We start from the raw sequence: 11,202 nt of genomic DNA on the forward strand, positions 1-11,202 counted from the left end.
TATAATTTATATTATATTTGAATTTAACATTATGCGCATGTTTTCAGTTTTAAATATTATCGGGTTTTTAGACTAAAAACCATATGGGCCATATTCATTTTTAATAAAGAAAACAAAGAAGATGGTTCCGACTCGAGTGGACATCCTCCGACCTTTGCTGAATCCTGATACCAGGACTTAGTATCAGCTAGAGCAACTTCAAAGACAAGGCACGTTTACGCGCCTTCTTCTTTTTGAGCTGAAATGTCATACCTTTAGTCAACCATCTCTTCAAAAAATAATCATAGTAAATGATAAGCAAACAATCAATGCATATACTTCATTTTGAAAGACCTACAAACAATTTCTTTCTGCCTCAAACTGAGAAACTGCGAAATAATGGTCTTGAATTTCACGAACTTGAATTACAAAAGAGCTAGCTTTTCAAGAAACAAGCTGGTGGCTTATTTATAGAACATGGCTGCCATAATCTTTATTGAATTGTTCATAACGATGGGCATGGAGGTGAGCTGATGGTCTAGTGTTCCTCAGTGCTAGTTCAACATCCTCTCCAAGTATAGGACCAACTTCTGGATCTGCTAAACACATAAACAAGCTGGTTAGTTTATATTTATTCACAATTTTAGCCAAGAGTCCTTCCTTGGAGAATTTGGCTTGCATATTGAAGGATCAGTTTACGGTAAAACAAGCAATATTTTCCCCAATTATGAAATTGTTACAAAATTAAAAAAGGAAGGGTCTACACATCTTAATATTGTTCCTACCATGGATCCTGTGCTAGAATAGTAATCGATCTGAAAAAAAAAAATAGAAAGGAAAAAGTAGAGGTAGAAAACGGCAGATGGTTTCAGACTGGAGTGCGTTCAGCAAATATAACGTCCTGACGGCTGGCGATTATTTGTTTCTACCAACTAAACATACAGATAAATGTTGAAAGCGAAATCTATAATTCATACAGAAGATAAAGTAAAAAAACACTGCAATTAGCACCTTATTTCATATTCAGTAAGAACAAGAAGACGTCCATACTTATAAAGCTCTACAAGTATATATGTGAAACTGATGGCTGCTGCAGCCTTTGTCTCACTGCTTGGAAGTTGGTGAGAGGGAGATGAGAGGGAAAGGTTTGATGGTAGAGTCCTACTGCACCTTCCTGATTCATTGGAGTTCAGGAAACAATTGCAGGTTTAGGGGATTGAACAAATCCCATCTCCCCTCTCAACTCAGACTCCTAAAAAGAACTTAACTAAAAAATACTACAATTTCCTACGATCCTTTAGGATCTACAAAAAGTTAATCCAATTTTTTTTCTCGAAAAATTAAAAAACTCTCATGATTTCAACGTATTTGACATAAAAGCAGCCGTTACAAGTACATTGATTTGATTAAGCAACATCATACCTTCCCCAAAGCTATCACCCTCCTGTTCTAGAAGGGTCATCAAGCGCCTGAGTGGTTGCATGGCTGCCTCCTTGCAAACCAGTCGGATGTCAGATCCAGAATAACCTTCTGTCCTGTCTACAAGAACATCATATGGAAGCTCATTGTCACCACTAGATGGCAAAAGCTCTTCGAACATAGCCTTTCTCGCTTCAGGTTCAGGAAGTGGAACAAGAATCTTCATGGCTGAGTCAAGTCAACTCGTAGCAATATAAGCATGTACTTGCAATTATTTGACAGTGTAACGAGTATACATACATACGTTCATGTACCACAAATATATTACGGACATAAAAATGGCATTGAAGTTTAGCTACTATAGCTGAATTTCAGCAACATCAGGCATCAGGCTGGAACGTACCATTCAACATAAACTTTCCATAATCATTCAGGATTTTTAACTAACAAATGCAGTCCAGATACCATTTTGTGAAAGTACCAGACAAGAATAAAGCAAAACCATTACAAAATCCTGTTGCAGCAAATTTCAGCATCATAATCTGGTTCACGAAGGAAATAATAAAGAAGGATACACGTTTCTCAAGACGCCGGAGCATGGCAGCATCCAGTTCCCAAGGCAAGTTTGTTGCAGCCAAAACAAAAACAAGCTCGTTTGTCTTTGTTAAACCATCCATCTATGGTTTAAGCAAACAACCATGTTAACAAGAAGCATACCAAATTTTATGGATTTAATGATGTATACTGCAAGGTGAAAGATTTATCATAATGAAGTGTATTATGCACGTGGCCATGCATGTGCATGGTGAATGTTTCCGTATGCTTGCATGTGATAAACAAACTACAAAGGAAGATACTGCTTGATATATCTAAAAGATTGCATATCCCATGCTTTAAAGAAGAAAGAGAAAAATGCCATACCTGTATAAGCAGCTCTGTCTTCAGCCTCCTACTAGCCTCATGTTCACTACGTCCTTCTCCTCGCTGACTAATGATAGCATCAATCTCATCAAGGAATATTGTTGATGGTGCATGGTGCCTTGCCAGCTCAAATAGAACTTTTATCAACTTCTCTGAATCACCTGTACCCACGAAAATGTTCCACAACCAAGACAGAAGTTACCTACTATAAACGTCATGGATTTCCCCTTTCTTCCTGTAATGCAAATGATACATGTGTCTCCTTTTTACATACACAAATGTAATGACTCTCAGTGCTGTTTTTTCTTTATCAAATTGACTACCATGTAAGGGAGTAGGCTTGCAGGATTTCACAAATTAAAGAAGGATTCATTCGTCCTCAATCCAATCATCTCCATAGAACTTCAGCAGTAGAAATGGATTTCCAGAAAAAAGACATGAAACACTCAGAATAAAAACTGTACAGAAAGCTCAAGAGATCATTTGCTCGATACAGGGGTACATAAATTATTACCAAGTTATGTATATGTAACAGTTGGTAGAAGAGAAATTTCCAACGAGCAAAGTTGAATAAAACCAATAAGTTGGTGAAAATGCATAACTGTATAAACGTTATTATTCTTTTTTCGTTGGGAGGGAAAAAAAACATCCACTTTGAATGTTTGGCTGCATCGGCTCTATCAAGCAAGATGCAAGACACTAGAAACCACTCTGCCTCAAGTTCTGAAGGTAAATACCAAAGAATCATTTTTATCGAATTAGTCATGGTAATGATCCGATCAATTGGAACAGATGCATAATCTGCTTAGATATCAGTTTCCTATGTTAGCTATGCTAAGTATTACACGATAAACAACTTCCCCAGCACATAACTGTTTAAGGTATGTTTGGCTGCATCAGCTCTATCAAGCAAGACGCAAGACACTAGAAACCACTCTGCCTCAAGTTCTGAAGGTAAATACCAAAGAATCATTTTTATCAAATCTGTCATGGTAATGATCCGATCAATTGGAACAGATGCAGAACCTGCTTAGATATCAGTTTCCTATGTTAGCTATGCTAAGTATACACGATAAACAACTTCCCCAGCACATAACTGATAAAGGTATCCACTTTGGCTACTTCAGTTCAGTCATGTGCACATGATACAGCACTAAAAAGGCATAACAAGTAATTTCTTGGAGAATATAAGACAAAAATACAATGAAAGGGTGCCACATACCACGCCACTTGCTGACAACAGATGATGCAGATATGTTGAAAAACGTAGTTTTGCATTCTGTAGCAACAGCCTTTGCAAGCATTGTCTGCAAGAGAAAGCTACTCAGCTGCAGAAGAACACTTTACTATACAATTCTAAAATAATAATTCAGCACTTAGGGAACAAAATTCATGGAAAAACTATCCACTGAAAAATTTAGATGATCACGATAGAACAGGGTAAATCAAGAGATCAAGTGTGAAAGGCGTGATTACAAATTACAGCTGCCAAAATTCACTAAAGAACCTTTTAGAAATAATGGGCTTGTTGCAGATTCACACAACCTAGAAATTGCTACCACTTTGAGCAGATTCAGTTCAACTAGTGCTTCTCCAGAACACACAAGTAATTTGCATGTAAAGGTTGCAATATAGAAACACTGCTGTCATCATTCAAGTAGAAATAGTTCTGTTGGCAACAACATACAATAAAATGAAGAAGCAACATAACCTGTTCATGAGTAACTAAACTCAAGATACTCTCATGTCATAACTCCTTTATTCTCTATAACTGTAATGATAGGGTATTAAATTATCAACAAGATGGTTGCACTAATCCATCATTTGAAGACTCTTTGCTCCAGAGCCATATGGTGTGTCAACAAATAGACTATGTAAAGTTGAAGTGAAGGTTGTTGTGATAGATCATCGACAATTGCAATTAGATTCAATTGGCTATAAAAGAAGAAGCACGGACCTTCCCAGTTCCTGGAGGGCCAAAAAGCAAGATTCCTTTCCATGGTGTTAATAGACCAGTGAAGTACCTAATAAGCACAATATCCAGCAGTAGGTTTCAAAGAACATTTAGAAAGTTAACATAACATGTAGAAAAAAAGGCAAACTTTGATAGGTAATATTGTAGCTCGAGATCTCAAGCCTGCAACCAGATGCTTTAAGTAACAGTTGGTACATCACTTCACAAAGACCATGGACAAAAAACTATCATAAAAAAGGAAAGACCAGAAGAAGCATTGGAAACACAAGCACAATTTTCTCTCTCTTTCACTCACACACGCACACACACACACATACCCACATACAAACATGCACTCACACATGTATATAAATATGCTTACAAAATCTGAAGGCCCAAAGCTATGCCACTAGTAAGGCATACAAAATCAATGGAACACAGTTTTATAGGACTAAAAATTATTATATACACACATGGCTATCTTTATAGTACATAAAGATGCTCTTATTTTACATTGATATCGATGATAACAGTTAACAGTTACAATTAGCTAGATGCATAAAGGTATCATTGATCTTACCAACATAATATGGAGCAAAGTTATAATTGATCTTACCAACATAATATGGAGCGTCAGCATATGTATAATTGCCTCCTTAGAAAAATTTCTAGACAAAAGTGCTTAAGTAATTTTAAGACTAGCTAATTTTCCCATTTAGCTCGCATTTCCTATACAAACTTTCTCATGGCATTTGTTAGCACATTAACCTTCACCTTACAGTAAATAAGCTGCTGTTTCAGTCCTCGTCTCAGATCAATTGGCTAAAATGACACCAAATTTTATCAGTGATTTCCTACTTTTACCTGTCAGATTCATTGAATATATTCATATTTTTGAATAAGATTGCTATATGCTTATTCTATAGCCCTTAAATTAACCCTTACAGAACAAACAACAGATAACACAGCAATGACGTTAACAAACTTCTGTTGATGCATGCATGTGCATACTAGTTCTGCAGAGATTACAAATCATATAGACAACAAAGCATGTACTATAATCTTAGTGTCACAATCTTGGCTTAGATCAAGACGATTAGGTGCATGTTAACAATAATTAGTTCACGTACTTGGGATACTTTATAGGCATGACAACTGCTTCCTTAAGAAGATGCTTTGCTGTCCCTAAGCCTTTGATACTCTCCCACTTCACATCAGGGCTTCCTCGGATAATATCCCTATAGAAAAGAGCAGGTACTTGCTAATAATATCACGGTTACAGCAATAACCAAGCGATGATTGTGCTGAAGTTAGTTGTTTTCAGTTAATAAGAATTACCTAGTCAGGCTCTCAGCTAAGGTGCGCATCTCAACAGATTCATAAGCTGGAAGCAGTGACTTTACTCTAATATTAAAGGCCACAAAAAACAAAATATTATTAGCAAACATGACAAAGGAATCTATACAGAATCTTAAGTAGAAGTTACTAACAGTAGAATCTTGTTGTGTAAGAAACATGTTGAAATGGTGAAGAAGGTATGCAACTTATGACTTCTATTACATGTGTAACAGTCAACCAGATAGATAATAAGTAGAGACAACCATAGAAAGACAACACTGACTATGCAGAACGACAAGAAGTTTCTAAAAGCAGAAGCAAAATGTAAATATGTGAAAGCATGGACTAAAATTATGAAACAATGATATTATCAGTTAAGTCAGATTAGGTGCAGGTGCAGGGAGAAGTACAAATGGTATGACATGACAATTTTGGAAAATGTATGCCGCTGCTGGATATTGCTGGACAGCAAAATATTTAATATAGGTCACTAAAAACACCATGCAATGGACGACTAACAATGGTTTATGATACAGCGACGGTTCATGCCATTTTTAATAAGGGTTCATGGTGCATTTAGCTACAACTTTTAAATATTTAGCATCCAGTAGCCAGCAGAATTCAATTTTCCTTCATATGTGTGTGTGTCTGTATAGAAAAAATATGGATTATGTCGACTGATTATGAGTTGTTTGGTTGAGTTATTGATGGTTTAGGCCACTTAGAGGATGAGGCATGGGCTCCCTGACCTGTTAATTAGGTTTAATCCTCTAAAGCTTTGATGATCAGACAAATTAAAGGCATCAAATCATAGAAGTAAAAAAGCTCTGGTTGGTCAGGGGCATTAAAGAATTATGTCTTTATCCCTCTAATAATGCAGTTTTAAATAATTATAATTGACAAAAACAAACTTCATACAAATCTGAGTGTTTGGAAAATGGGTGGAGTATTTGTTTTCATAATTCTTACTATAGGTCGAGAGCTGATTGCCTATATATGCCTCAACAAGCGACATGCAGAATACTAGTGGTACATTTTCTTAGAAGTTTACATGGTTTGCATGATACATTAATAATTCCATTCAGAAATAATTTAGCAACCACGCGAACAAGAGCTGTCGATCACACAAAATTTTAACAATAGTAAGCCTTAAAATACCTAACATTGCAACTGCATGTCAATGCAAGTCACGCAAACATGTGACATATTAATTTTCCTGCCACTACATAGCATAATTGAAAAGCTCGTCTTACGGTTTCTCAGTTCTGTCTTGCATCCCACTAGGAGGAAGTTGTCCATTTTGCTTCTCCTGCTATGTCAGACACCCGTCAACACGTGAGAAAATAAAACTGGTTCCTGCAAAATTACAATCTGCTTTCCAGCTATTCCTCGAGAACATCAACTGATTATGTTTCCAAGCATTAAAAAGGTAAATCAGAAGCATCTGTTGCTGCCATATGGAGCTTTTCCCATACCTGGCGTCGGAACTGTTCATATATGGCCATCTCAGATGGATTCTTCTTATTCCCGTTTTCCTGCGCTACCCCATTTGCACGACCATTTCCAGTTGCCTCGCCATTTGGTTGGCTTTCAATCTGATCATTTAAATTCTTTTCTCGTCTCCTCCCAAACATTGCATCATAGAAAGCCTTGAAATCCTGATGAAATAACAGATTTCACAATTCGAAGTCACAACCAGTTTTACAAACATTTTACTTGTAACCACTCTACTAAGTTCAAGTCTCTGCCTCCACCAACTTCAATTAGTCGAGCTTGAAAAACCCAAGCACGAAGTAAGTGGTGACATGCAGATAGACGAGACTGGAGATTCAAGATCAAAGACCACAGAAATCAGACCGGAACTCAGAACATGTGAAGCAAAGGAACCGATTTCAGATCGATGCAACTAACGCAATGCAAGAACAATGCCACATCTGCATAGTAAAGGCAAGCAGGAATAACCAAAGAATTCCTCGTTTTCGTAACTTCCATCAAAGGAAAAGGGAAGAAGCTCACACTGAGATCCATAGCCAAACAAACACAAGCCAATTTACTCCGCAGGAGTTAAAAGGACCAAAGGCAAAAAAATGCGCAATAGAAGTTGCGATCTCGTTCCTTTTCCTCCATAGAAAAAACCACAAGATCCATCACATTAAAAACATTACACCTCTAGACGCTCAACTTCATTCCAATTGTTCTATATTGAACACAGAACACCAATCGAGGGAGAAAGATTGAGAACCTGGAAGGACCATCTAGTGGGAGAGGGCTCGTCTCTCGTCATGACAGACGGGAAGAAGAAGAAGTGGAGAAGAAAGAGAAGCAACAGCAGATCGCTTCTCTTTCTCTCTCCCCTCTCTTCACTCTTGTCTCCTCTGCTTCTCAGAGTGTATGTGTGCGTTGATAAAGCCACGAGGGAATGGAAGGCATTAAATTTTTATTGCCAAGTGGAGCCTCAAGAGCCAAATGGAATCTGATTTACAGATACCTAGACGCAAATTGACAACCTGCTCCCCAAGTAATGAAGTCAGCCATTAAATGACCAGCGTTTCGCCACCTCAAGTGCCATGACGACGAGTCCACTCTACAACTACCATTCTAAGCCACAGGCTCGAACATTTATCCTTTTGCCTTCCAATATTTTGGAGTTTTTTCTTTAAACCCTTGAAAATATTACACACACACACACACACACATATATACATCTTTCGCTTCGTTGTTTCCAACTTTTTTACCCGGCTGCCTGTGTTGTTATTTGTTGTTAAAAAGTAAAAGTTTTAAGTTCAAAAGACGTTCATTTAAGAATTTCATACGTACAACAGGTTAAACAAGCGAAGGAAGGTTTTCCATCTTATAGTTCTCGAGGCATTTTGCAAATTTTGTATACGTCAAAGTTGATATTTTCGAAAAAATCCATTCCTTGTAAGGAGTAGATGTTTAGTGTTAAGTACATTTGACATCTAGATCCTTTCGTTTGCAGGCTTGACCAGTCCATCTAGGAAAATGTGCAATATAATTTTTTGACAATGAAGAATATAATTTGGTAAGATTAAGACCCTTGAATTGAACATTCTTGGTTATTTGGGCTCACTTAATCTTTTACATACTAAAGAAATACATAATTTATGTACATAACAGCTAGTCTAGCACGTTTTCTATGTAGTGAACAAATCACGACGAGGATGTATGATTAAGTAATTTTAATTATATAAAAGAAACGAGTTCAATAGGATCGCTTCGAGACTGGCTTTTCACTCTTCGTTTTCAGATTTACTTCCTCACCTTTTCTTTCCCTTCATAAGTTCTCCAGCTTTAAGGTTAATGGGATCTTGAGAGAAATAGAACTGAAAAACCAGCGTAAAAATGAAACTGATTGCAGAGATAAAGACGGAGAGAGCGAGAGAGGTCTTACTTTCGAGACTAGGTAGATCTTGTTTGTCAAGGGTCCAAGTTTCTTTGGTAAGGTAGATCTTATCTTGATCCTCCACCACGGTAGCAATAAATTTCTGATGTTGAAACTTGTCTTTCTCAAACCAAATTTTCAAGATCTGAACATTTTTCTGTGTGTATGTGTGTGTGTGTATGAAAAGACAAAAATACCCCCTCTAAAACACGAGACTTGAGCATGCAAAAGACCACCTATAAGGACAAAACGAGACATCCGAACTGTTAAAGAGTAGCAGACACTATTCCCAAGCTGAAGAGAGTAACAGTAATTAAGTTCACTTAGACCGGACTTAGCTCTAGACTTCAGGAGTAGGGGGGTGGGTTTGGTCCCTGCTCACCTGCTAAGGTTAACTTTTCTTGGGACTATTTAGAGATATCAATGAATTGAATTTGAATATCACTTTTTTGATAGGATGGAATTTATATTTTAAAAAATGGATCCGACCCCAATGTGAATTTGGTTTAGGTGGTAAATAAATATTTGTTCGGATTTAGATTCAGATTCACTTTTAATATCCATATATTTTTTAAGGTCACATGCTACATTTTTTCAGTTCACATGGTTCTTAGCATGTCATTACGTGGTTATGATTCATCATTGTATTTAAAAGTCAGATTCAAATGTAAAAATAATAGTCGGATTTGGATCAGATATGGATCACAATAGTTTTAGATCTTCTTGTTCAAAAAAAAAAGAAAAAGAAAAAAACAAAAATTTCTGCCGTTGTCTTCCAACTTTGTAATACGTTTTTTTGCACGTCGGCCCTTAACAAGGGATTAAAATGAAAATCCCATGTTTCTGTCCGCTATAAAGATCCACCTGCACCTCGCCTTCACTCTCCACATATCTTCTTCCTCGACCTCCACCAAAGCATCTGACAACTCCTCCCTTAAAACATGTTCAGTTCGCAGGCCCTTCTATTCCCTTTCAAAATTTGCTGCAGCTTACTTCTCAAACCCTCTATGCTTGGACACACATTGCCCGCAACCCTTAGATCTTTCCTGACCCTTTTCAATTTTATGCATACTTTGATCATAGGTAAGGGTGGAGTTAGGAATTTTTCATTGTAAGGGCCGAACTATAAATTTAAAATTTTAAAAGGGGCCAAAACGTAATTTTCTAAAAATTTTTGTAGGTTAAACAATAATTTTCAAAATTTGATTTTTTTTTTTTTAAATCGGAGCCCCACCTGAACCTAGACACTATTAAAAAAGTGAAAGCATCCCTCTTTCCTGCCCCGGGTAGCATATATATAGCATCTAAACGAAATATTAACATATGCACAGCAGAATTTCAGAGGGGCACTAGCATAGCATCTAAACGAAAGTTTAACACACAACGGAATTTCAGAGGTCACGAAAGGAACAATTTAAGAGTGACAAAAATGACATTATTTTCAAGGGAGGGAGAAAAATTTTCATGATATGGGCCGAATTAAAATTTTTAAATTTTAACTGAGCTGACCATAATTTTTATATTTACAACAAGTAAAATTTACATGTAAATTAAAAAAAAAAAAAAATCTGAGGGGGCCAGGGCCACTGCGGCCCCCTCTTCGCTCCACCCATGATGGGTACTAACCCGTCCCTGACTTATAGGATGAGTACTTGTGGTCCAAATGGACTGATTTAAGTCTGGTGCAAGGGCTGCATATAGCTGGACTAAGATCTAGCTCAGTCACAATAAAAAGATTTCAAGGGTGCACATGGGCAGTGGTACTCCACAGTCTACACCTGTCACACTATAGCTTCGCTATTGAAAGGGAAAAATATATTTGACTGACCTGCAAGAAGGTAGGGCACATTGCCAAGTACTTTTCATATACAAATTTACTAGAAGAGAAAGGAAGTCAACCTCACGCCCCATCATGCGGCCGCTTAAGTGCTCCTAATTATCAAACTTCGGGTGATAACAATTCGTACCTCGAGTCAACAGACACCACATGAAAAATAACAATCAATAATCTTACCACTCACTCTTATACCAAGGAAGAAATGCTCTCAAGAGATGCGACGGATCAAGTTTTAATGTTCTAAACTTTGCTTCATCTATGCCTGCTCAACTTTCATGATTGAAAATTAAGTGCGCTAGATGTGCCTAACATTCCGAGGTTTTACTCAGACTTTCGAAAGATAATGATGTT

At 37.1% G+C, this 11,202-nt stretch overlaps 1 protein-coding gene across 2 annotated transcripts; it reads right to left on the reverse strand.

Moving 5' to 3' along the window:
* Window positions 1–267: 267 nt before the first annotated feature.
* LOC116261377 (uncharacterized) lies at window positions 268–8,131 on the reverse strand. 2 transcript variants are annotated; one of them, XM_031640108.2, is made up of 11 exons: window positions 7,854–8,131; window positions 7,087–7,269; window positions 6,865–6,923; window positions 5,612–5,677; window positions 5,404–5,511; window positions 4,277–4,343; window positions 3,542–3,626; window positions 2,320–2,480; window positions 1,974–2,075; window positions 1,402–1,618; window positions 268–575 (listed from the first exon to the last, which is right to left on the reverse strand). In XM_031640108.2, the coding sequence occupies exons 1-11, from the start codon at window positions 7,893–7,895 to the stop codon at window positions 448–450; spliced, it is 1,218 nt and encodes a 405-aa protein (XP_031495968.1). In that variant the 5' UTR covers window positions 7,896–8,131; the 3' UTR covers window positions 268–447. The 2 variants fall into 2 exon arrangements, with proteins under 2 accessions (XP_031495968.1, XP_031495969.1); XM_031640109.2 differs by having other exon boundaries at window positions 6,865–6,920; window positions 7,854–8,125.
* Between the last annotated feature and the right edge of the window lie 3,071 nt (window positions 8,132–11,202).

The sequence above is a fragment of the Nymphaea colorata genome, chromosome 9 (genome assembly GCF_008831285.2).
Source record: "Nymphaea colorata isolate Beijing-Zhang1983 chromosome 9, ASM883128v2, whole genome shotgun sequence".
Classification (NCBI taxonomy): domain Eukaryota; kingdom Viridiplantae; phylum Streptophyta; class Magnoliopsida; order Nymphaeales; family Nymphaeaceae; genus Nymphaea; species Nymphaea colorata.